At 44.4% G+C, this 27,731-nt stretch overlaps 1 protein-coding gene across 8 annotated transcripts in view; it reads left to right on the forward strand.

The window, feature by feature from the left end:
• The window catches only part of ehbp1 (EH domain binding protein 1), a 139,181-nt gene that overhangs the window by 44,429 nt on the left and 67,021 nt on the right, over positions 1–27,731 (forward strand). For all 8 annotated transcript variants that reach the window (XM_069712878.1, XM_069712872.1, XM_069712871.1 and 5 more), the window contains 5 exons: positions 746–883; positions 1,760–2,024; positions 4,483–4,729; positions 21,214–21,392; positions 22,199–22,247. In XM_069712878.1, coding sequence (XP_069568979.1) covers positions 746–883; positions 1,760–2,024; positions 4,483–4,729; positions 21,214–21,392; positions 22,199–22,247 — 878 coding nt within the window. The remainder of the gene's footprint in view (positions 1–745; positions 884–1,759; positions 2,025–4,482; positions 4,730–21,213; positions 21,393–22,198; positions 22,248–27,731) is intronic.

Consider the following 27,731-nt stretch of genomic DNA (forward strand, 5'->3'; position numbering starts at 1 on the left):
AGGCGCCCGGTTGGTAATGTGTCACTATGTCTGAAGGTGGCGGTAATGCGCCTGGTAGCTGACTGTTAGATAACAGGGAGAAGAGGAACGCGCTGCTTTCAGAGGGGGGGCTTTGCAGGTAAAGCTATCCCGGTTATCGATTAAAAAATGTGTTTATCAGCCACCGCCACTTCACACGGCCACACTACATGCAGACCGAGGGACGCGTACTCGCAGCACTTCCTTCTTTCAGATTCTCACATCGCTCTCAGCGGCAATTCTTGGCGTCTACTTCAGACATATTTACTCTCTTTTCAAAATGACCCACACCCCGGCAGCATGTGATTGACCCGCAGTGAGTATGATGAAGATAAAGCTGATGAGCCTTAGGCTCCGCAGCCAGGATCTCTATAGCAACTCTGTGCTTTCGTCACTGTCTCCCACAGTAACCCCCTTCCTCCACACCACACAAATTTCCCCCAGAAATCAACTGTTGCACATCCATTGAAGAAAGCCGAGGTGGCCGAGGAACACAGAGAAGTTTGAGGGCTGTGAAGGGATTACTTGTGCAAGACTTAAAGGTCTTTCTACTCCTGGTTCACTCCAAAGTGCAGGTTTTTTTTGTGTGGTATTTTTAGGGTTTGTGAATATTTGTGTTCATTGTGTTGCTGGAAATGTGTTGTTGTGTGGCTGTTTGGACTCTGTAGTTTGTTCTTTTAAATGACTTTTTTTTTTTCCCCGTTTGTGTTGGACTCTGTGGCGACAGAGCTGATTAACAAGCTGAACTTCCTGGAAGACGAGGATCCGGAAACGGCTCTCGCCATGAGCACCAATCCCTTCGACGATCCCGATGACGACCTCCATCCCAACCACCTCAACCCCTTCGGTGATCCCGAAGACGAAGGTACGTCACTGTCTGATTTAGCCACTCTTGATTTTTCTTTTTCGGCTTTTCGTCTTTGATCTTATTAGTACTGTTGCCATAACGTCTGTGGGATGTCACGCAATGCAACTTTACGGTTTGGATGCGCACATACCGTGAATGCGTGTGATCATGTGTAACTACAGCAGGCTTCAATGCTTTCACTCAGACAGCTAAACCAATATTTTCGTCTGACCACCTGAGTAGCCAGGTGTGCCCGTGTGTTTTATTTGTTTTCTTTGAGTGTCATGCTCCTACACACGAAGAACCCACTTTGTTGTTTGTTTGCTTGTTTAAGTCGTCTTTGATCTGATATTCAATCTAAAATCTTCAGTTTTACTTTCTTTAGAATGTTTTTTTATTTTTATTTTTTTATATATCCATACACATGGATTTTTTTTTATTCATTTAGTAGCAGCTGAATGAAGCAACACACCTGCTGATATTTTCAGTTCGTGGATCAGCACACACAATAAGAGTGTTTGAATTGTTAAATAGCTAAATGTAGGTGATAACTATAATATTTCAAATTCCTGCTCCAACAAATAACCACGCAACATGTGCCGGAAAATGCAAGTCCTGCGTCTTCCAGGTGATCTAAATACAAAATACATACGTTAATAGCTATAAGGAGATGGATGGAGAGATCAGTTGGAGGGCAAATATATTTAGAGTCAAATAGACTTAATGCTTAGTTCATTCCCAGGACTACATTTGCATTTATTTGAATTCCCCTGTGCTGTCTTGCTCTAATAATATAATTAATAATAATTATTATATGGTAAGAAACCAAAGCTTTTGTCAGGTTTGTTTGTAGCATGCAGTCAGCGCTCTCTGTCCTCTCTCTCTGTCTCACAGAGCCCTCTGCCCAGCCGGTCTTACGGCAGCGGGTCGACGACGAGTCCTTCTACGACCACGACTTATCGAATCCGTTCAGCGAGCTGGACGAGCCGGAGACGCACACGCCCCCCAGCAATCCCTTCGACGAGCCCGACCTGGACGCGGACCTCCAGCCGGACCCAGAACCCCCCAAGCCCAGGCAGAGGAAAGGTGTGCGGCCCGTTGACATGAGCAAGTACCTGTACGCGGACACCTCTCACAACGAGGAGGAGGAGCTCGACGAGTAAGACTTTCTTTATTTAATCCGTTTTTATTTTTTTATTTTTTTTACAGTTGTGTTTGTGTTTTATGATGCAGAAATTTTAAATCCTGAGGCCTTGATGCCAGAATGCCATTGACAGAGGAGTGTGCACCTGGCACGTTTCATCCTGTTGTATTTTTACATTTTAATTGGAGTTAGTTACACTTTTTCACTTGCTTGCAAAACAGCTTCCTGACATGGTTTCTGTCCCCATAAGTAGCCCGCACTAGACCCACTAAGTGAGGCACCAGACGGCCTAGTTCGGTTACCATTGGTAGGCCAAGCCCTGCAAGACCCTTCCTTATAGAGGGGTACTTGTAGACCTCCCACCCCCACCCCTCAACCCCCCACCCAGGACAGAGCCAAGTGACGAGGCAGCTCTTTCAACGGGAACAAGGGCCCTGTTGTTTCACTGCATTCTTTAACTTTGTCTCCCTCCTCCTTCATTACCCCCCCCCTTTCCCTCCCTCCTTCTTATCAACTTGTTGCCCCATACTTTCCCTCTTTGCATTCTCCCTAACTTCCTCCCAAATTGTGCTAATTTTTTATCTCACCTTCCTCCTCTTTCATCCCTGATTTCCTTCCCTTTCCTCGCCTCTTTCCTTTTCCCGTTGGACGTTACATCAGTGTCTTGTGCTGCCAGTTCAGTGGAGTCATGAATTCACCGTTCCATTATAAACAAAATTCTTTTGTCTTAAATTAGTAGATGACGTACTTGAATTTAAATTTTTAGTAAACATGCATCCTTAAATCACTTTTTTTGTCCATACATTATCTCCACCCACTACGTCCTGAACTGGGTCACAGGAGGGCCAAACCCAGCTGACCTTGGGCGAAGGCAGGGTACTCCATGAACAGGCCCTGAATTTGTAGTGATTTGGCAAATTCTGAGTTAATATTTGAATAAAAACATGCAAAAAGAAGATATCTGTATGCATCTCAGCAAGCTTTCATGATAACATTTAATATGTGGCTGAGAAATTAAATTAAAAATGTCACACCGTGGGGGATCCTTCTGCAGAACAAGTTTCCCTGACCGTGTGTGACCTCTCCAGAAGAGCGGCTGTGCCTAAATTGTAAATGTAAACCCGGCCGCTGAGCGAAGCTGTCGCACAGATATATCTGTATGTTTTCAGCCCTCTCAGCTGTCTAAAGAGAGCCCGGTTATTGACTGGTGTGTTTCTCTTCCGTCTGTCTCTTACATCGGGAGCAGTCCTCGGCAGAATAGAAAGTTCAAGAGGGCAGCGCTGTGTTTTGACTGGAGCCCTTTCACATGTCTTTTAGTCAGCTCTGGTCTGTTAAAGCTCTTCTGTAGGCACGGCCTGCTTTTCTTTTCTTCACTCCCCTCCCCTCCTCCATCGCTTTGCGGTTACATAGACAATGAGTAGCTCTAACCTCCTCTTTCAGGGAGATACCTAGTCAATCAGTTCTCTTCTTTCTCACTCTCTCCCTTAACCCCCCACCCCACCCCACACACACACACACACACACACACACACACACACACACACACACACACACACACACACACACACACACACACACACACACACACACACACACACACACACACACACACACACACACACACACACACCCCAACCCTCTCCATCCAATTCCCTTGTTTGTTTAGTATTGCTTGTTGCATGTTGAGTGAATGTCTCTAGGCCATGCCCCAGCTTTCAGAGCCACAAGCATGCCTGTATATTGATAACACTCTGGTATGTGTGCGTGTGTGTTTCAGTGGATGCTTGTGTGCATGCGCGTGTGTGTCTGTGTGTGTGTGTGTGTGTGTGCGTGCGTGCGTGCGTGCGTGCGTGCGTGCGTGTGTGTGTGTGTGTGTGTGTGTGTGTGTCGTCGTGCTCCTGCCTGTCTGTCAGTAGTCCACCTTGGTCAGCGAGGATATGAGGTCACCAAGTCCTGACCTCAGTGCACCTGCATCTTTTATTAACTTGCCACTTGTGTGTGCCGTTCATTGTGTTACACCGAAGCTTTGTTTCCATGGAGCAATTTCCTCATGTTTAGTTTATCAATGGAGCCCCAAAAAAAATAAAAAGTCTTTTAGATAATCCTGATAATGCTGATCATTCTTGGCAGGATGTTTTAATCTAGATATTTTGCGGTGTAACTGTCTTCCTCGAGTGGTGTTGTTTCAACTTTTGGAGGCTTCAGTTTGTCGTGCTCTTGAAATAAACTTGATGGACAAAATAATAGAAACACCAGTCATAGTTCCAGTGGCGACGGTTTTAATTTGGTCACGTGTCGACAGACACTGTTGGTCTTTGAGGAAAAAGCTCCTACAAATGTCGATGATGTCACACTCGCCTGTCGGTGCACAGTTACCACATCAATTTAAAAGAAAAACTGAAATCTGTGTAACACTCGTTCTTTCTGTTTTTTCTTGCCTCCTCCGTCTTCTCTCGCGTCTCTTCATTTTCAGATCGAATCCCTTCTACGAGCCGAGGAGCTCGAGCCCCACGCGGCCCCCCGCTGGCGGCTCCTCCCTGGACGTGGCCAACAGCCAGAAGAGGAGGGCTCCCGCGGCCCCCAGTTCCAGCTCCGGGTCCGGCCCCAGTCCGTCGCCCCCCAAACCCAGCTCCGGCCCAGACAGGGAGCGAGCCCAGCCCGTCGGGCCCAGCCTGGTGGCTGCAGTGATGGGGAGAGAGCTGGCCTCCTCTTCCCCCAAGGTAAGCAGACTGCACATGAATATTATACAGTTGATTTATCCCCACGACAGCCACACAGGTGCTTGTGACAAGAAAAGAGCAAATGTGATAAATTCTTAAGAAAAACAGTATCTGGTTTAATATGTGGTGGGTCAGGATGGTAAATGAATGTTTAACTTGTTTTTTCCAGCAATTTCCCTTTAAAACACACTAAACAGTTATAATATTTAATTCCGATGCTCGAAATGTATTCAGATTTAGCACCCAGTCTTAAATAGTGTAATTTCAACAGTGATTTACGATAACTTAGACGCACAAGGAAGGATTTCAGAATTTGAAGTCAGATTTCAATAACTCCTGGATACGGTTTCTCAGCTTACCAAAGATGATGAATCGAACCCTAAAATGCCTGAATTCCACCTATCTGGGCTCTACTTCCTGTCCTGGATTGTGCCTCTCCTTTTGCAGCCTGTGCTAATATAAGTGAGGGACTTGAAGCGTTTTGTATGTGTGCGTGTGTTTGTGGCGGTGTGTCCACATCCAGTGGTCCTTACATTAGCTTTTTTTCCGCCTGCACGGTCTCATCTCCTGCCCCATTCTTTATGCTCATGAAACTCCCCGGTTCCTCATTTGAATATAGGTATTTGTTTATTGGGGTGTTTTCATATGTTTATTTATTTATTTAAATTAGGCAAATCATGGCTGGATGTAATTAAATGGCTGATGGTCACACACACTCACGGCAGGAGTCAGACCACTGGTGAGGAATGATTGGCTGGGGGGTGGGGGTTAAAAGTGTGTGTGTGTGTGTGTGTGTGTGTGTGTGTGTGTGTGTGTGTGTGTGTGTGTGTGTGTGTGTGTGTGTGTGTGTGTGTGTGTGTGTGTGTGTGTGTGTGTGTGTGTAGGGGCTCAATGAGCCTGTGTGGGGCTTAAACACAGGGGGCTTAACTACAGCAGAGCGATCACAAGGGGGTGTTGACCCCCTGTGTGCACACACACACGCACACACACACACACACACACACACACACACACACACACACACACACACACACACACACACACACACACACACACACACCAACACCCACATGCAAACACAGTACAGTTACTTATACACGCGCAGACACACACAGGTCCCTCCACCCCATGCAGCTGGCCAGCTGACTGTTTTAGTGTAGCTGGGCGGTGATGCTGGCCGTCCATGTAATTATGGCACAGTGCCTTTATCACCCAGCTGCAGTTGCCTGTGACCATGGGTGAGGGGGCCTAAACCACTTTAATTACCCAAAGCCAGTGGCCTGTGGTGGGCCACACTTCGCCAAGAGATGCCCCTGCCTCTGGAGCTCGGGGTGGAAGGAGGGAGGGCGGCAGAGAGAGAATGAATTGTGAGTGAGGATTGAAGAGGGGTGTGCAATGAAGGAGAATATGTGGAAGATAGTGAAGGGTAGAGGACAGGAGAATAGTGTGTGTGTGTGTGTGTGTGTGTGTGTGTGTGTGTGTGTGTGTGTGTGTGTGTGTGTGTGTGTGTGTGTGTGTGTGTGTGTGTGTGTGTCTGTGTGGGTGGGGGGGGGAATTATAGAGCGAGAGAGATAGGATGTTCACAGTAAACAAGGATAGGCCTACAGGGTTTGTTGACATATACAGCGAGTGTGAATAGGTTTCTTTTTCTTATTCACACCAAGTGCCACGACACACACACACACACACACGCACGCACGCACACTCACCCCACAGCCTACACATGGGCTGCGAGATGACCTTTGAATGTATGAAGTCAGAGAGGATTAAGAGGAGACATTCCCACTATGAGAGGCCAAGACGAAACCCAACACATCATCACACTACGAACGTGGACGGAGTGCGAATGCGTGCTCGAGCTGGCATGCATGCATGTATCCGTTCTTATAGTTTCTAGTGTGCCTAAGGCTCAGTTCAGTGGATATTTGCTGGGGCAGATATAACCTTCCCTCAAAACACAGCTAACCTCTACCTCTCCCATACAAGGTGTCTCAAGGCGTGTGCGAGGTGTGTATTCTTCATTTAAATATATATATATATATATTATTTTTTATTTTTTTTTACCAGCTATTCATGTGGGCAAATGGTGTGCATGGCTAAGATAAACACACACACACACACACACACACACACACACACACACACACACACACACACACACACACACACACACACACACACACACACACACACACACACACACACACACACAGCCATCTAGGCCTAATCTCCGAATGTGAATAGAAATTGATATATTGAAAAGCCGCCATATCCAGTTATACATTTACAACCTACCCTAAAGGCTTTGAAATGTCTCGTATGATTTTTTTTTTTTTTTTTTTTTTTTTTTCCTCAAAGAAATCTTCGCTAACCGAAAGAGATTAGCATGTGTTGTATCCCATTTCTATTTTACATATTTATTCCTTTGTAAAGGTGTAACACAAGAGCAGCAGTGGAACAAGCTTTAAATGAGCGGTCACTGTCGTTACACTCAACGGATAGTGAAGCATAAGATGCCCCGTTGTGAGTTTGGGCTCACACTTTGAAGATATTCAGGGGAAAAAAAAACAAGAAATAATAGGCAATAACCACACCGGGAATTTCTCAAGATAAGAGAAAGATATGCCACTGGAGAACAAGGGTGTGAACCAAATGGAAATCGTGATGTCAGACACTAAAATACGTATACATTATATACTTAAAATGAGACATTGAATATTTTGTCCTTTTCCATGTTTGAATTTTGAATTGAGCAGATTTTTAGCATTCAACTTTTCCCTTTGGATGTAGTTTTCATCCACCTTGTCATTGCATTAAAACCGCCCACTTCAGCGCCAGCCTGTGGAAAATCAGGGCATCTACAGGACATATGGTGTGTGCCCACTTACTGTGTACACAGTTATTACACGTGGATTGGATTTACATTAAGCTCGGCGCTCTGGACTGTTGCCAGTGGAGCTTTAGAAAAATGTACGGCAACGCAGAACCACTCAAATGTGGGGATGAGACCAGCGGGTCGATGGACAGAGACATAAATGCGACAACCTGCAGCATCCGTGGAGGTTCCAGAAACCTTTGTTTTCTTCGTGCATGATGACTGCAGGTCGCTGCAAAGTCCAGCAGGTACTGAGGAGGACATGCAGATAGTACAGTACCTCCCTGAATTAAGTTGTCTAACTATAATGTTTCACACAGCTGCATCTGGCTTATATGATGACTTTTTAATTACTAATGTTGACCGTATATATATATGTATATATATTTTTCATTGTTACTGTGGTGCACACTCATAACACCACCTTCAGTCATCTCCTGTCCCAGTTTCTTACAGTTTGCCGGTGAGCTTGACCACAGTAAGTGCTTCGCTCTGGGTGACTCTGATGGTGGTTGTAAAGAGAAGATAATGTCTTTACTTTTCTAATCCGCAACTGTGCTCTTTTCACCGTTGTCAACATTGAGCATCCACAAATGCCACTTTCTTCTCCGAGTGTACTGTTCATACTGTGAGGAAGCTACCTTCAGGGATTTCTCTTGAGGTTGGTGAAAAGTGGCACTTCCGTCTCTCGTTAGATGCTCGACGTCCTGTCTGGCAGATATAGATCTTCCCGATGTGTCAAGTTTAAAGTTTAGCATGTGTGAAGGAGCTGGAGGGATGAAAAACGTCTACGGGATTAATTTAAATGAACAGAGGGAGTTCCTGTTGGGCGGGCTGCGAGCTCTGTCTGGTCTGATTCAGTCCATCTCTTTTCCCTGGGGCTGATTTCTTCCCCTCCCAGTAATTCAGTGATCCCCTGCTCCTCCTTTTGTTTCATCTCCATCTTTATTCCAAAGTCAGAACCGCTCTACACTTAGATGCTCTGATCTTTGGATTTTTTTCATCAAGTTTCCGCTTCATGAATTATTTGCCTTATTTTCATATAAAGAAAAGTTGGAAGTTGGAATATGTCTGTGGGAAAAAAGTTTGGACAAAAAAGTTATTGTATTATCTTAATATTTACTCAAAGAATTTTTGAAAGACATTTTCACTTCTTAAGTTGCTGTATCAGACAATACACCCTGGAACTGTTGACTGCTTCATAAACTAAAGGTTACTACCAAATAGAAAAGTGTATTTTGGGTTTGCAGGATTGTCTTTGACCTATTTTGGTGTCTTTTCCCATTTGTTTTTGTGAGCTTTTCTTTATTTGTTTCTTTAATCTACCCTCTTTTAATATCACCATTTCCATGCGTGTCTTCATGTGTGCACAAACTAAGTAATAACCATAATCTTGCATGGTGTCATCACCACTTTTCCCTCTACCTCTCTTTATTTCTCACACACACACACACACACACACACACACACACACACACACACACACACACACACACACACACACACACACACACACACACACACACACACACACACACACACACACACACACGTTCCTTCCAGAGGTAAGAAAGTGAACCAACACCAGAGGTATGTTTTCTTTCTCCCCTTCAGTTGAAGGGCTTCTGTGATTACTAATGTTAATCAAAGGGTTCAAATTAAATAGTTTTGCAGGTTGTGAGAGCTCCTGTGCCGGGGGGGAGGCAGAGGCCAGAGCTCTCCTTCTTCTCCCAGACTTTGTTTTCACAGCCCCTCCTTCAGTTCAGACTACCTCCAAATTGAAATTAGAATAAATTAACATTATTTAATTGAGTTCGCAGAAGGCTGCGATATTTCTTAATTAGCTTTCACCGAGGTTCGCGGCAGGAGAGGACCACAGCCGTGATGTGAAGTGTTTCTGAGGTTACCGTGACGACTGAGGGATGTTTTTGGAGGACAGAGGGGAGCCCAAGAGACAAGGACAGTCGTCTATTGTCTTCTGATCTTTGCCCGTTCCAAGGTCTCTCGTCTTGTTATCGTTATATCCGGTCCGAAGTTATTTCATCTTCTCTGATAAGTTTGACATACCTTTCCACAAAGAGCCTCAGATGAAGGACCTGAAGAAAGTGAGGTGTAGGAGCCTAATAGATTCACATGTATCTTTTCAAAACTATGTATTTTTCAGTATTGGACTTCTCCGTTATGATCACGGCAGGCTGTTACATTTGCTGACATTAAAAAGAGACAATCTTCCTTTTTTTATGGAAGAAATATTAATCTTATTGTCACACATCAAATGCAAGTTACTGTATTTTCATTATAGTTGAATGGAGATGAAAATGGGGAACCTATTCCTGCTTGATTAAGGTTAATTGTACTGAATGAAATGTAACGTTTTGCCAGACATACGGTGCTTTGTGTAGCCGGTCTATATTGCTGGGTGAAAGTACGGGATCAGAAGAGTGCCGTGTCTCTTACATTGCAGAACTTGGCATCGGTATTAGCAGCGAAATGGGCATAGCGGTCTCTTTCTGAGACCAAAGCATTGAAGCCTCAGTGGCTCCCCTTGGCCACATTGGCCTTTCCATAAGCTGTGTAATATTAGGAGAATAATCCTTGAGAGGAGTAAGGCTAAATCATTACCTCTCAATGTCTTGCCTTTTCCCACTGTGGACCCCTCCCCAACTCTTATTTGCAGTCTCTGAGTGGTCTGTCATTGGATCTTGTGGGAGAGAAGGAGACCAGAGTTTCTTTTTTTTTTTTCTCATGCAGTTGAGGTCCAATCATCGGGCGTCCCGTTGTTGTTTTTAGTGCTGCAGGGCATCGCTGTCATCATGTTGGTAGGAGAGGTAGAAGACGTTACTAACCACTGAACAACCTCAGCTGTTTGAATCCTGTCTCCACAAGTTGAAAAAAGTTGAAGGGAAATGTTGAAGGTTCAGTTATTGACAAATGATCAATAAGTCTTTGGAGCAACTATTTTATTAAAGACTTGTGAAGGAAGGAATGATGTGCTGTTACACAATGTTGATCCCGAAGTCTCAGAGGGCCGCAACCTTTCATACATTTGATATTTTAAGTGAATAAATAGGAGCGTATTCAGCCGCTCTTCCGATTTCAGTTTTCTTCCGTGTTGCCGTGAAAGGACAAGCATGTGTGCGTTGTGTGTACTAATGTGCTTTCTTGTGTGTGTTGTGAGGGATATATTTTGATCCAGTTACTGTAATGCGGCTATCATTTTTCCACCTCTTCCTCTGTTGGGTGCATGTCGAGTTCACAAGTTAAGCACTGCGAAGAGCTCACTCTCCTCAATACCCGCGCCGACTGGTGTAAAAGGGCCTTCCGCAAAGCGCCGCTTGTAATCTGCCTTTGGTAAGTCCTCCTTAGTTTTATCTGCCAAGGATTACCTCACAAGCTGCAAGCAGGAGAGAACGAGGGAGACGGCGAGCGAGGGAGAGAGAAATGAAAAGCAAGTCAAACAGAAAACGATGAAGATGGAACAAAATGAAAACAAATCGCTGTGTAATCTCTGAGAAAGAGACCTGCTTTAGAGTTGAAGGGAAGTTTCCCTTGCCACTCATTTAGAGAGGGAATTGACTAATCCCTCCATGATTGATGTCTGCTATGAGAGGCTCTGTAGCAGACTAATAGGGCTTATGAGGATGACCAGAAAGTCCTTTTGTGTGTGTGTGTGTGTGTGTGTGTGTGTGTGTGTGTGTGTGTGTGTGTGTGTGTGTGTGTGTGTGTGTGTGTGTGTGTGTGTGTGTGTGTGTGTGTGTGTGTGTGTGTGTGTGTGTGTGTGTGTGTGTGTGTGTGTGTGTATTTGTGAATGAACCAAACCTTTTTGTCTTGTGTGTCCCTCTATCCAGTGGCCGCAGAGGCCAGCGGTTTGAATGACATAGCGGCCGAAGAAGGGGTAACTTTATCTTAATCTGGTCTTAATCTGCCCCGGTCCTCCAGGTGTGTGTGGGCTTAAACCCAGAAGGATCCAGGGTTGTTTCGGGGGGTGAGGTTTTAAGGAGGCTTCAGGTGAGGAGATAGAAGTCCGTGCACTTGAAAAACTCCTTGGACCTCCAGAGGGTCCGAGACCCCCCGCACATTCCTGAAAACTGCACGGACTTAGTCGTAGCCAGGCCGCTTCCTGTCATCTTGAAGTGGCCCTTGCTCCGTTTTAATTGAATTAAACCAACCGTTCTCCATTATTAAAAAAAAAAAAGAGCTTGGAAGTATCTTATGAATTAGTCAGTGATTTGTCTTTCAAATCGAGTGTGTGCGTGTGCGTGTGCGTGTGTGTGTGTTGGAGGTAAGGAGAGTGAGTGTAGAAAATGATAAGGCTTTAATTGCCTCTTCATAAAGCCCTCCAGCACCCGCCTCCTCGGACTGTTACGGTATGCAGGTGTGTGCTTTTACGTGCTTTAGGAAATACTAAGTGGCATTCTCACCGAGTGCCATCGTTCCCTCGCCTTTTATTTTGTCACTTTGACGTGAGCGCGGTTGACCTCTTGTCTTGGTCATAATGCGATCAGAACGTAGATAACAATGGTTGTTGGTTTAGTGTGTATGTGGCACATGTAAGCACAGATAGTAGCTAACGATGCACGATGAAGGTACCGATTAAATACAGAGGCTACTCGACTTTAACTCCCTTTTTCTTTTTTTTCATCTGCATAGCAGAAGTCCCAACAAAAGGCATAATTGATTAACTTCAGTTTTTAAGATGATTTGAAGATAGTGGTTGCAGAAATCTTCTGTGCATTGATTGGTCAACTCGGAGATTGATTTCAGACATTCAGGAGAATGAATCCTTCCGTTAGTACACTTAACATGTTGGTACACTTACTTTGTGTAGTACTTGAATTGTGACACGGTCGTAGTGTTTGTCTCAAAATCGCACGCCGCTGTCGTGGGCTTGCTGTAAACGACCGTAACATTGGAACGCGTCACCCGCAAACAAATCTGCCGGCTTTTGTTTGGTATGTTCTACCTGATACGAGTGTGGGTTGTGTGCCCTCTGTTTCATGCACAGAACAAACACGGCGATGGCGTCCGTCCAGCGGCTGTGCAGCGGGTGCTTTTATGTGCGGATGCGTCCCGCAGCGGTTGCAGCTTCCTCGTCTGACGCGGTTTTAAAAAAAAAAAGTAAAACCATGGCGATCCGCTAACTGTCACGTTGCACCGTTAACGGGCCAACGTCTCCATGTGGCCATCAACTCAATGGATTTGCGAAATTGATCGAAACGTGACAACTAAACTACCCTCAGTCTTAATGTTAGAAATTAACTAAACAAAACCAGAAAAAAATGAGAGATTGCTTGAGACGGATCAGTGATCAATGATTCCTTTGTAAGATGAGTTGGTCCATGAGATCAGACTCAGAAGCTCCTCCCCCTTGCTACGACTGCCTCAGTTCCTCACGTTCTCCTCCTCTAAACTTTGTCTCTTAACTTTTCCTGTGTTGACACCTCTCTCCCCACTCTTTTTTCTGGATGCTCTCCTCATCCTCCTCTCTCTTCCTCCCTGCCTCTTGTGTAGCATCCCCCCCCCCACCACCACCACCACCACCACCACCACCACCACCACCACACCCTTCCTCCTCCAGTATGTGTGTGTTGATGCATGTGTATTCTGATCAGGAGTCAAAGGGGTGACTTTGTAATTATGTTCATTTTAATTGGCTGTGCTATCACCCCTCTCATCACTTTGGAGCCCACGCTGCACTGGACAATGGCAGTCTGTGGTGCGGGGGTTGAGCCTCTACTGGGCTAAGACCCCCTCCTACACACACTCACACACACACACACACACACACACACACACACACACACACACACACACACACACACACACACACACACACACACACACACATCACAGCCTCTTTACCTGCAGAACATAATTCCTAAAGTGGCCTCCTTAATGAGTTTTCCCTGCCCAGGCTTAGATTAATTGATAAATGGCGGCGTTATCAGCCCAGCTGATCTCTGAATCCATTGCACCACTAATTTGTTTGTTGAAGATGGCAGTTAAAGGAGATTAATACGGTATAGATCTATAAGAGCAGCACCCCAGCCCCCCCCTCCCCCCGCTCCTTCCTCCAGCACCCCTTTTTTTCTTCCTTCTCCCAAAGCTTATTTATTTATCTGAGGAAGATGAGGAGGTGGAGGAAGAGCGAAGATGTGGGTGGCCTTGTGGTTTTGAAATCCACATAGTCAAGATACATATTCGTGATTACACAAAATATATACATCTGAACAGATTGTGAGGGGGTATATAGGAAGAGAGATGAGCGTTTGAGACCTGGATGTAGTGATCAGTGGATGAAGGAGGAGAAGCGATCGGTCCAGAAGGAGTTCGACGTATCTTCCATCAGATCTGTGTGGACCACAGGAGGAGAAAAGAGACTGTAGGACATTTAGACAATGAGTGATTTTTGTCTTGTTTTGTTCTTAACAGTATCCCAGCTCTCTTACCATCACTCCCCCCACACACACACACACACACACACACACACTCCTCAGAGACACACACACACACACACACACTCGATCTTAAACCTACCCACCCTGCGTGTGTCTCCCCCCCCCCCAGCCAAAGCTAATTTGCAGAGGCGTGAGTGTGGGTAATGCTACTGCCGTTTCCATGACAAGCTAAAGCCAGCGCTTACACCGCATTATGCCCCTATGTTACACGTTAGGCGAGCGAGCGGGCGGGTGGGCACACTACAAGCTGGCACAGTCACTCCTTTGTCTGCTGTCTCCTCTAAAACTGTTATTCCATGATGTTTTTTTGTTGTTGTTGTTGTTGTTTTTTTTTTTTCTTACTCTGAATGGTTTTTATTTCAATTTCAAAGCCTTGTCTGTCCTCACCCGTTCTGCCTCTTCTTTTTTTTTTTTTCTTTTTTTTTCCCTTTGCATGGTTATGCCTTTGGAGCAAAATAGGCCTTGGAAGCAAAAAATGGTCCTGGAAAGAGAAACGGCGTTTTCCTGATTTTTGCATTTTACATCTCGGTAGCCAACTGCCGAAAGGCCTGCAAGTTGACTGCTAGATGGGAAGCATATCTGCTTCGAAGTGGATCACTAGCACCCCCATCCCCCAGCCCCCCCCCCCCCCACACACACACCCCACATCAGCATCATGATGAATGTATTTACATATTTCTTTTCTACTTTGTGATATTACACACAGCCGTGGTGTAACGATTTGTGGAAAGAATACGGAACAAACTGTCTGATACCGTCTCGGTAGGTGGCACAGCTCCAACGCTGCAGCTTCGGTCCCTGCGAGCTCTCAGGTGTGAACGTTGTCTTTCCACCTGTTCACGCACGCACGCACACACACACACACACACACACACACACACACACACACACGCACACACACGCACGTAAACTGACGTCGGATTTTACCGAAACAGCGTCTACAGTCACACATACATGCACACACACTTTCTCTCACGCCTCTCTTTTCGGAAGGAGCCCCTCCTCACCGCGATTACAACAGTAATGCGATATTTCCTTTGTATGTTAATGTGTATTATTTTTCACGCTACGTTCGCTCTCCTCTCCTGTTCCAGCTTTTTCTCTCCCCCTCCTCCTTCCCTCCCTCCCTCCCTCCCCCGTTTCCTTATTGTTCCATCCACTCTACATCTCCATTTACATAATTGAACTTTTGATTGGACTTTGCCGCCCTCCCCTCCGCTCTCATGGAAGGCGACGTTTGAAATCCGAAGCATAATTTCATGGCTAAGACGACTACGAGATGATCGTTGTGTTTTTCCGCTCCCCGTGTTTTTCTAATGCGGACTTAAAAAGCGCCGATTAAACAAATTGGTTGTTTTGATTGAAGTTGCAATTAAATCATTGAGCGTGTTGGTGGTTTGGAGACCAGCCAATCAGATGAGAGTTTTTCAGTAGCGGGATGGACAGGCCACTTAAGTGCACTAACCTTATCCTCTTAACTGTGAACAGGTGTTAATATTTGTCAAGTGTGTGTGCGCATCTTGGATGAGAGCAGAGTGTTTGACTACCTTTTCTAATATGTGGTTGTCCGTACAGTGAGTGTGTCGGTGTGTATGTTCAGTACATTACAGTTTTTGTATGCGCATTACGTGTGACTTCATTCTGTAGACACTGTTGTCATTTGAAGTGAGCCTGTATGTTTATGTGTACTTTTCACTGTGTTTGTGTGTGTGTGTGTGTGTGTGTGTGTGTGTGTGTGTGTGTGTGTGTGTGTGTGTGTGTGTGTGTGCGCGTGTGTGCGTGTGCATGGACTTTTTTTTCTTCTTTTTTCTTTGGCCGTAGGCTCCTTGAGCGGATTACAAGTTTTAAAGAGTATGAGATTCAACACCTCCTCAAATCTGACACTCTCTGACACTGCTTTGAAGCCTCGAAAGTGAGATTGGAAAGACACGGAAGCTCTTTTCTCTCCACAGAGTTGTGGGTTTATGTCATTGGGTTGAGGCCAGTTAAGTTTCCATTCAAGCGTCGTGCCCCAGAGTGAGAGACAAAGCTGCCACTTAAAGCGTTTGACTTGTATCTTCTTTTTTTTTTTGTTATGACTCTGAAAGGCCAGTTTTAGCGGCCTCTGTATGCTGTTGTCCTTTAATTGTCTCGAATGTTGTGTGACTTTGTTTACATTTGTTCAGTTCATTTGGGCCGACAGGGTGGGCGATTTTCTTTCCGCTTTTTACCTGCAAATGTCCACAAGTGTACCTGATCCGAGGGGTTGAAAGTAAAAGACTTCCTTACAGTGATCAATTAACGGCCAAAATATGATATTAATTCAATGATTGGAAGAAAGAAAAAAAAGTAATTGAAATGTTAATTGTTAGTAATCTGTTGGAAAATCAAGGTCAAGGTAAAAAATTTTGCCATATTTATATTAATACACATACACATGGAATGAAATTGCGTTTCTCAGGACCAGGGTGCAAAGATAATTATCAAAATCTAAATGTATCGCTAAAACATACTTAAAACAGAATTAAATGCAATAACAGAACAGCAGAGACCAGCGATAAAGTGCAATCGAGTAAAAGGTCATAAATATAAGAGATAAAATACAGAGGCCACTGTGTCCTATAGTATACGACTCGGTAAAAGATAAATATACTACTGTCGCACTCAGTGTGAGTCAACACACTGTATGTTTACCAAGTTGATCGAAAAGTATTTGAAGTCTTCTGTCCATTTACATTAAAGTATATTTTGACATATCGTCCAAATCTTCAGTAAAAGCAAAGCAAAAATTCCAACCTCAAAAAAATCAACACTTTTATAATTTTCTACCTCTTCGCTGAGCCGCTTCACTCATGATTCCAGATCTCCGATCGTATTACACCCCCCCCCAAAAAAAAAATCACATTTCTAACACCAAAAAAAAAATCCTCCTCCTCCTCCTGACACCAGCACCAACAGAAAACCTGGAAGCTTCCATTCCCAGGTTCCTTCCTATCTTGTCATTCAGGCATTGTAGTGAGCTTAACCCCCCCCCCCCCCCCTTCTTTCTCTCTAACATCCTTTTTTCCTTCTTCCATTTTTTTTTCTTTCTTTGCCCCGTCAGATGTATGTTGTTGACACTGAGGCATCAGGAATAATGGAATCTCTTGTCAGTGGCTTGTATTTTCTGCCCAGGCTGTTAGGGCTGTGTATAATAGTAGCAGAGGAGGAGGAAGAGGGGAGGTTATATGCCACTGATAGTAATGAAGGTTGCCTTTTCATTTTTTAATATGGAATGTTTGTGGGCCGAGGCAATGCTCTCCGCTAATCCTACCCTCGAGCCGAGCTAGCTACACGGCTGTGTCAGTCTTACACACACACACACACACACACACACACACACACACACACACACACACACACACACACACACACACACACACACACAGTGACATTCACACATACCGATAAAAGACAAACACACACACACACACACACACATGCACACCCTCCTTCAGGCAAGACAGCAAGCCGTTTGATAAGTCAGGGTGCATTTCTGCTCCTCATGAAAATTTCACTGGTCCCGTATTTGTGTCTTGAGGAAATGCAGCCCGTTTCCTGTAAAAGATGATACGGTATTTGTTCAATACGTGATGGATATGAAGGCTTGAGTGGCCAGATGCATTTGTAAACCTTTATGGGTGGAGGGGGGGGTGTAATGGAACAGTCTGGGAAGGGCGAGGGAGACAAATGACATTGGTTTTGGGTTGTGATGAGCGTGTTGGGTTCAGGCCTCGTCACGTGCAGCTGTCACCGGATGCTGCTAAAAAAAAAAAAACTAAAAAAAAAAAACTGTTTGTCGATAATGAAGAACGAGGGGGTTAATTGACGGACAGGTATTTTTGGAAATGACACATGCACTTAACAGAGCAGCCAAGTTGGCGTCTTCTCTTCCATATGCAATTAACAGAAGTTTGTGTGTGTGTGTGTGTCAGTGTTTTTATTGCTTTTTAAAATGCTAATTATGCTGCTTGTTTATTTGTGTGTTTATTTCTGTTGGCTCAGACCTGTATGTAGACAGGTGGATGGGTTTGACAGTCACCCTTAAAGACACTTTCCCACTGGCTAATATATGGTTCTTTTTCTTTTTTTTCTTCCACTGGCTGTGTTGCGCAGGTGTGTGTACGTGTGTGTGTGTGTGTGTGTGTTTTCCGCCGGCTAGGGTACAGGGTCTGCAGCACTGGAGTGTGCTGTGTGTCTAATTGCTTTAATAGCACCTGGTCTCTAATCCCAGGTAATTAGAGCGCTCAAATTAGACAGCTACTTTCAACCGTCACTTGAAAAAGCAAAAAGGGGGGAAGGCCTGGAGGAAGACCACTCCACACTGAAACTCTGCACACACACACACACACACGCATGCTCATTTTACTGACGCGCGCACACACACACACACACACACACACACACACACACACACACACACACACACACACACACACACACACACACACACACGGTAGACAAATGGAGAGCAAAGTTTAGTTCAGCTCACCGATAAAGAGTGTGTGTGTAAGGAAAACACAGAGAAATGTATGCTTTCTTTTGTGGTCTCGTAATCGCTGCACTAAATTAGAGTTGTTGTTTTTTTTTAATCTAAAGTGACAGAATTTATTTACAGGGTCAGAAAAAAACTCCTTGTTTACAGTGACTTCTCTCTAATCCTCATATAGTAATTGCAGCCATGTTGCAATCGCTATTGACTTTCTTACCTTTTTTTTTTTTTTTTTTCCTTCCTTCTTCTGTTTTTTCTTCCATTTGTTTGAGAGGTATTGTCGAGGCCCTAAAACGTGTCTGAAGAAGCTGTGGGGAAAGGTTAAGGCCCTCTTTTAAAGATGAGCCGGAAATGTCAAGTGTCTGCCCCTCAGGCTCCCGCTACAGTCTCCCTGCACTGAGACTGCCATAGGGGCCTGCATGACTCACACACACACACACACACACACACACACACACACACACACACACACACACACACACACACACACACACACACACACACACACACACACACACACACACACACGCTGGTACAAAGGTTAGGAGTTGCTATTAGAGGTGGCCTCCAGTCTCTTTCATCTGTTTTGGCCCTCGTGGCATGTCGGCAGGCTCCAGGCTCGCGGCCGTATGTTAAAACTGCCACAATAGAGGAGGTTAGAGACATCCAGGTGTTCACACACTGCAGCTGACAGGCTCATATTATTATAATGTTATTGTACCACTCATTTGTTTATGCTTGTTGACGTCACAGACCAATCGTATTTTAACAATGGCCAGGGTTTGAAATGGTTCATCTTGTCATAGGCGACAAAAACCATACAAAGTAACATCAGAAATTCCTAAAAGTAGGTCATAATTGAAATTCAAAAGTGGCTGTAAAATTATTTTTTTTATCTTGGCATTAAGCTTGAGCACATCTCTGTTTGAAATGATGTCATTAAGCCGTATTAAGTTTTATATTTTTAAATAAAACAGTCTTTTTTTCCCCCCTTTAACCCTTTCATAAGCTCCTGCAAATGTTCTGCAAAAGTCAACACGCCATCATTTCATAATTCTGTCTCCCCAAAATTCAAATGACAAATTTGTCCCAAGTCTTGACTCCCCCATCACCTGTCTTTATTTTCCTGTTCTTGCAGTAGCACAAAGCGGCCAACAGAGGGGGTTGGTTGGCCACCACAAGCTTTGTTTAGGGCACTGAGGCTCAGCAGTGTGGTGAGCTGCAGGCCTCCCAACTGTGTGTCTTCAAACTGGGTTGGCTAGTTATGGTGGTCAACATCAGCAGCTTGTGAAAGGAACATCTCTTTCGTTCACGTTTTCCACCGCTGAAGGTTAAGTAAAGGTTCGACTGTGACCTTTTGCTTGACGATCTTATGCAAACATCGCCTGAGAAGCATCGTAGCTCAGTTTGCATGTTACAGCCGTCATGTCAGTCAATAATTGGACAATAAACTGTACAATCAAAACAGAGGAGACATGGAAGATTAACTTTAGAGCCTGAAGTCCGTACACATCAAAATAGAAGGTTTAAGTTAATAATACTACAGTTGAGGATCTGTATGTATTATGCTGTTTTATTTCTATACTTTAAAAAAGTTAATAAAAAAAGAAAAGAAAAAGGCTCAATGAAACTTAGACACCGCGCTTAAATTGATTGTGTCATGTAATTAAGGAAATCTGTCTTATATGTCACATTTTAATGTCATTGTCTTGCATACAATAGTTATATGCGCTTGGATTATGAACACATTGCAGTCTGTTTGATCACTGGCCTCTAATGAATTTAATCAAATCTCTATGACATTTTTTTGCCATTTCACTCCAAAATGATCTGAGAGAATTAGCCCCGTATCAGTCGCTCCATAACCAGATTAGTGAATAGCCAGCTGAATAATCAGAATAGCATTGGTTCTGCTGGCTGTTCAGAGGAAGACCAGTGTCTCCGCACCACCAAGGATTTGTGGGATTTGGAGTCTGGGAGAGGAAAGGCTCCTAGTGTTGAAAGCTTTCAAACCAGATAAGACTTCAAAGGCGGAGCTAATTAATAAGATGTTTACATTATTCACGGTCATACTCTGCTTTCTGAATGACCCTTCATTACGGTGGGTGTCTGTTTGTGCGTGTGCACGTTCGTTCGTGCCTGTGCCGGCTCATTATGTGCCCGTATGGCACACTAATTGGATGGGTGGTGGTTGTTAAGTAAAACAATTTATTGAGCAAATAAATAATGAAAGGACGCCTGGGTGTGGAGGGAGGGAGGGAGGGACGGAGGGAGGGTGGTGGTAATGTGGTCGATCATAAAAGCACAACCTTGTCAAATCTTTTTCACACCAGTCACAGGACACCGAGATGTCTGCGGCGGTTTATAACACCAATTAAAAAAGCATTACAGTCATTCATGTTGGATGACAAATGGCCTTAGGCGATGAAGGGCCTCTCTATAAATATGAATGTTTTTTGATGTGGATAGAACATGTGCGGCCCAAATTAAATTGGAGATCCCAAAAATTTTTGCACTTCTAATTGTGGTATAATATTGTCAAAAAGATGAATTCAGAAATTCTCTCTCTTTTCATACCCCACCCCTCCTTTCAACCTGCCTTCTTTCCCTCCTCCTCCTTCTTCCACCTCTCCGCCTGCAGCCCAGCCCCGTCCCGAGCCCGGTTCTGGGCGGGAAACCCAATGCCAGCCAGTCCCTGCTGGCCTGGTGCCGCGAGGTCACCAAGAACTACCGCGGGGTGAAGATCACCAACTTCACCACCTCCTGGAGGAACGGCCTGGCCTTCTGCGCCCTGCTGCACCATTTCAGGCCTGACATAATGTACGACCCATACGCACACTCACACCGAGAGATTATTACTTTTTTTTTTTTCCTCCACAGTGTTCAGTGTGAGAATGAAAACCAGAAAATCACATTTGTGTGGAAAGACAGACTCCGAACACCTTCGAGGAAAATCAGATCAAGTGAAAGTCGTGTGTGCCCACATGAGATCGAGACTCTTCTCGTTTTATAACTCAGTGTCGTATTTGCACAGTTAACCTGACATCCTGCTGCGCATATGATTCCTGTAGGTGTGTTTAATTAGTATGGCCGATGTGTGTGCATTTATGTACACACTCAGTCTATATCTCATATTTAAATACAGAGTTGCATGTTTGCTGCCAACGCTAATCTTGTCCTACTTCATTTAAGTACTCTGTGTGTGTGAGAGAGAGATTCCTTAAATGTTTAGTATTAAGTGTGTGTGTGTGTGTGTGTGTGTGTGTGTGTGTGTGTGTGTGTGTGTGTGTGTGTGTGTGTGTGTGTAACACCATAAGAAGAGCATATGGAAAACCTGCAGGCCCATCAAGAGAGCAGACATGAAGATAATTTATCAACACCGTGCTCTTGTGTGTACGCATGTGTGTGTATGTTTATGCTTGTGTGCCTTTTGCACTCTTGGTGTGTTATTTTTACATATTTTCCACTCCATTAGTTCTGTTGATTGCACTGCTATGAAATTGCATGTTACAGTTCTAATACCATTACATGTGACGCATATTTAAACACACCTCTTTCTCTCACCGTGTCTGCCCTCCCCCGCCCTCCCTCCCCCTCTTCTCCGGCCCTCCCCACTGTTCTCCCAGAGACTACAAGTCGCTCAATCCTCAGGATATTAAAGAAAACAACAAAAAGGTAAGAGGCAGCCACCGCTGGGCCCTTCGCACCACTTAGTCTCCCTCCCATCCGCATCTCCATTTGGCCTTATTTAGAGATCTGCCATTAATCCCTCGATATAGTGCGTATGTATGTTTACGTGATTTAAAGAGGGCGGCTGGAAACACACAAGGAAGACAAATCAAATGCATAAACTCACACACACACACACACACACACACACACACACACACACACACACACACACACACACACACACACACACACACACACACACACACACACACACAGACTAAAACCAGGATGTAAAAATGACAGTGTTCATTAGATATTTCCTCCTTCTGTGTTGTGTGTCCAAAGCATACAGTCACCTGGCAGAAGTGAGCCCAGTGGGCTGCTGGGAGATTTCTAAGCTGCCCTCTGCTACGCGTGTTGGTATAGTGTGTGTGTGTGTGTGTATATATAATAACAGAACATTTCTCATATGCTGATGAGTTTGTATACCGTTTTGTTTATATACGCGTAAAGGAGTGTGTTGACTTGAGTATCACTCAAACCACACACGTATGCACTCATTCCTTAACTGAAATAACCCATAAAGCAAATATCCACACACCTATTTTCCTCCTCACCCTGTGTCATCATATCATATATTCGCCGCACATTCGCACACAGCACCAGTTTGCCTTCTGTCCCTCTGGCTCTTCTGCAAAACACACAAACGCACACCAACGTTTTTTTTCTTCTTTTTTTTTTGCCCCTGACTACACACACTCACACACCTATATACACATGGCGCACACAGATGTCCCCCTCTTTGGCCCCGAGGGCTACACCGAACGATATGCGTCGGGTTCCTGCAGCTTGATTTCCTCTCCTCACACACACTCTGGCTCGGCGATAACCTCTGGTGGCCCTGTTAGGCATGAATGCCACCCCTGTTGACAATAACCACAGTGGAGCGAGAGGCAGGGACCCAATCCCATATCTGCTAACTGCCCCTCACCCCCCTCCAGGTGCTCAAGTAGCCCTGAAGAAATTGGCTAGATATAAGTAATATGGGAATATGCCGTAGAAGGTGATAGCCGGTGAATAGCTGCAGTGCTGTAGCTCAGCAGCTCAGCTCCACTGTAGAGATGTACAGCTGGTGCTGAAGTACGTTTGGCCAAGCAGTGCATAGAGGAGACATGCGTTGATAGCACTCCGGAATCTGTGTCTATATGTCCGGTGTGGGAGCAGCAGGGCGGATATATAAACAGGGTTTTAGCTACTAAATGTGTTCTCGCTAAATCTGGCCAAGTGGTATCGTGTCCACTTTAAGGCCTCGAATCCAAGAACTGGATGTCAGAGTTTCAACGTGAAAATGTGTCTGTGGGCCACATTTACACTCTAATAAATAGGCTTCGTGTCTTACGAAAAAGCGTGAAATATATATTTGTTTATCTTGTTTGTGGTAAACTGGTAAACAAACCAAACAATTACCTGCAAACCTAGTATTTACCAGTGACAGTTTTATCCTAACATGTTTCATAATGAGAGTTATATATGTTGAGATATGTAAAATAAGGAGATCATCAAAAAGGTGCTGACTATATTTATATAATTGTGTTTCTTCAGGTGTTTTAGCTTTACGCCTGAAAACATTCTCACTGTAAAGCAACGGGTCTCCAACATTTACTCACATGACTGAGCTCCACCAAACCAGCTGAATGAACTTCTTTTATGTGAACAATTCGAAATGAATACTCAACACACACATACTCAACCGGGAGCTGCTGGTTGAAGACCCCTGCTGTTAAGCCAATTAGAATCCAGTTCGATGTCGTTTTCTTTTCGTTAACTGGCTGACGATCAGAGCATGCTGAGTCAGCAGCCCGGTGATGAGAGCAAGGACCTTGGATGTACTTAGCACTCAAGTATTACCACTTTGTAAAGTTATCAAACAGTAAAATGATTTATTGACACATCAACCAAAGCAAATACTGCCTGTATTTTGTGATTGACAAGTGTGACATCGTCTTACGTTAGTTTTTTTACCACTTAATTCTGGTTTTGTATGTCTCTGGTGTGGTGTCATGGAGCAGCCTGAAGGTTGTTTTAACGAGAGAAGGGGTGTCCGGGATGTTTCCTGCAAGAAAAGAGAAAATGCTCAGACCAGGGCAGCAGTTGAATACCAGCATCGTGTGACAGTTTAAGGACTCCAGAGAGCACGAAAGAAGAAAGAGGAGTAAAAGAAAGACATTAAATGTTGTAAAGGGGAGTGTGTGAAGCGCTGGAGAAAGGAGGATGATGAGAATGAGACTTGTGACCTCGTTCACAATGTCGCATGGAGCTGTCTGGTAAGGACTTGTTAGAATGTATAGAATTTATTGAATAGAAAGCAGAAATGGAAATGCATAGAAAGGACAACTATCTCCGCCTTTCATGGCTAGTTGATAGACATGCCCCCTCCTCCTCTCGCCGTCTATCTGTGAGGAGTGATTGCAGCGAGCTCAGACTGTGCTGAATTATGACAGATAAGGACAATCAATAATGGGGGGGAGTGAGTAGAGAAAAAAAAGGGGGATAGAAGTGAATATTTAGAACATTTTCATCCTTTGAAATGATCCTTCATCAAAGGGTATTTGTATGTATACTAGTCTGTAGGTGATTTTTCTATGTGTTGACACAGCTCGCGTCTGTTTCAGGAGTTCAGAGCTCTGATACGTTCGGACCACTCGCTCCTCTGTCTTGTCTGTTTGTGTGTGTGTGTGTGTGTGTGTGTGTGTGTGTGTGTGTGTGTGTGTGTGTGTGTGTGTGTGTGTGTGTGTGTGTGTGTGTGTGTGTGTGTGTGTGTGTGTGTGTGTGTGTGTGTGTGTGTGTGTAATGAGGCCAAGGAGAAGTAATTTGTCATGCCATCTGATAGTGTAGCACCAAGCACCGGGCTAAATCACCCTGAGCACAACCGTGAGGGGTTGGGCTGAGGGGAGGAGGTGCTGATGATTGACAACGATAGATAGCTGTCAGTCACTGAGAGGCAGCGGGGGCAGGGGGAGGGGGAGGGGGGGGCGCGGCCCCGGGGGCAGGCGACGCTGACATTTAGTCCAGACCCAGAGCTTTTGTCAGGTGGATGATGGAAAGTGAGGAAAACTTGACTCTTCCCCCCACCCCCCCCCCTCCCAAACATGCATGATCTATTAATTGTACAAAAATGTCACTGTTAGTGTTTGTGGAACAAAATAGTGTCAGCATATAGGCTAACTGGTCTTTAGCATTTGAAATAATTTATATACACTTTGTTTTCACTGGAATTCTTTAAAAAAAAATAACTCTTGCAAATAGCTAAAGCTATAGCTTGAACACCCACGTAATAGTGTTTGATTGGATTTATATGCCAATATTTCATGAAGACTGAATACTCATTAAAACTTGATAAAAGATGATATTAAACAATGTTCTACCCCTTTTTATTTGTGCTTTGCTCTTTTTTTAGAGCTTCATAAACTTTAAGAAGCACAACACAGAGCGACACTTTTGCACCGGATGACATCATGGGCATCAAATCCGCAGCTGAAAATAGTCCCTAAAAATATGATTTATTCTTGCTTGAGCTAGGTTTGAAATTGAAATGAATTACCTTCAAAAAAAAATAATAATAATGGCACATATTTATTAGCTTAATAAAGTTAAGAAGTAGTCCACTACTGTTTTTTGTGGGTTTTTTTTTTTAATTTGTTTTAATAAAATAATACAAATAAAGACTCAGCCAGCCTCATCCCGTCACCGCAGTGGACAATACTGAACTTGAGTTGCCCGACCTGCAGGTTTACCGCCACAGAAAACGACTCTTCTCTCTGCAGTCGTCGTCGTCTCTACGACGCGGTCAGCTCTCGCCAGGCTGCATGAGAAGCTGTAGGAAGAATAAAGCACGACACCGAGGTCAAAAAGACTGCGGCACATGTCACGACGAACATCGACCCTGAAACAAAACCCACCTCGAAAGCCTCCCTCCCCTCCCTCCTCCTCCCTCCCTCTCTCCTCACACCGCTCTCACTTTCTCCCACTCTCGCTCTTTTCTCTTCCTTTCATTCTCTCCCCATTGAGCACCGAAGTTGTCGCTCTCTTTCACAGCCTACCCCGAGCGAGAGGGGAACAATGCAAGCACACTTTGCTCCCCTGAATACGTGTTAGAAACCCAATCAGGCCCTCTTATTCCTCATATTCTTTTTTTTTTTTCTTTCTTTCCTTCTTTCTTTCTTTCTCTCTTCCTTTCTGTCAGACGGAGGAGGGGGGAACTTAAACAGGCTCGCTGTAAAGCCAAACTCCCCTCTGTTCTCCCTTTTCTTTTTTCCCCGCCAGCAGGTCTTTCTTCCTGCTTTGTCTTTGCACAGAACAAGCAGAAACACACACACACACACACACACACACACACACACACACACACACACACACACACACACACACACACACACACACACACACACACACACACACACACACACACACACACACTCACTCTCACTCACTCACATATACCTCATTACCCTGTGAGAGTGTAGATGTTCCAGTCATTGTTACCTTTTCCATCAATAGAAAGGAACAAAACAGGTGAGAATGAGAAAAGATGTCTCCAGACAAAAGACAGAATAATTGATTGTAAATTGAGAAACGTCTCCGAGTTTATCCTCCATTTCTCTTCTCCCTGTATGTTGTAGAAGCAGAAACAGTAGGAGCAATAAGGTTAACTTCGCTGAATGGGATTCATGAGCGCCGTAGCTACATGACATGACATGTCCTTTAAAGGAAAAATATTGCATTGTGGGATTTTGAATAGTAGTCTAGTTCTCCAAACTTTTTTTTTCCTCCGAGAGCTACTTTGAGAAAACGAAAGTGTCCGAGAGCTTCTCGTGTTTAGAAACATTTATTCACATGGCTGAGCTCCACCCAAACCAGCGGAAGAAGCTTCCTTCATATGAACAATAACAAATTGATACTCGACACACATTTTGTATCACAGCACGTGCGGGCTTTTATCTTTGTGCAATGCTTTAAGTTTTCAAATGGCTACTGCAGTGCAACTCTCGTGTGGAAAAGAAACTCCTTAAAGAAATGTCAAAAACTTAGTATATAGCAGATAAAAGGGTGATTACAGATATAGAGCAAAGAACTTTTAGGTGAACGGGACCCTGTGGTCACTTCGAAAACGGCAGCTAAAAACTATGGATGGAGTTAGATGGTGAAAAGACTTTTGGCAGGACGGGACTGCTCTTCAAAACAAAGCCTATAAAAGGTTAAAAAAAAAAAAACACACACAAAAAAACATGGAGACGGGTCCGTGAGTCAGAGAGAGAAAGAGATGGATGGACGGATGGACGGACCGGGAAGGTCTTCAGAAGCAGTGAAACAAACGGGAGCTGCAACAGGTTGGAATTAGATCAACACTATCAAGCAGGCCAGATACAAGCCGTGATACCTGGGAGCGATGGATGAGGAGGTTGTGTGTGTGTGCGCATGAATAAGAGG

The sequence above is a fragment of the Brachyistius frenatus genome, unplaced genomic scaffold (assembly GCF_029030835.1).
Source record: "Brachyistius frenatus isolate BFR_SWC_R1_liver_20210118 unplaced genomic scaffold, ASM2903083v1 Contig_113, whole genome shotgun sequence".
NCBI classification, from domain to species: domain Eukaryota; kingdom Metazoa; phylum Chordata; class Actinopteri; family Embiotocidae; genus Brachyistius; species Brachyistius frenatus.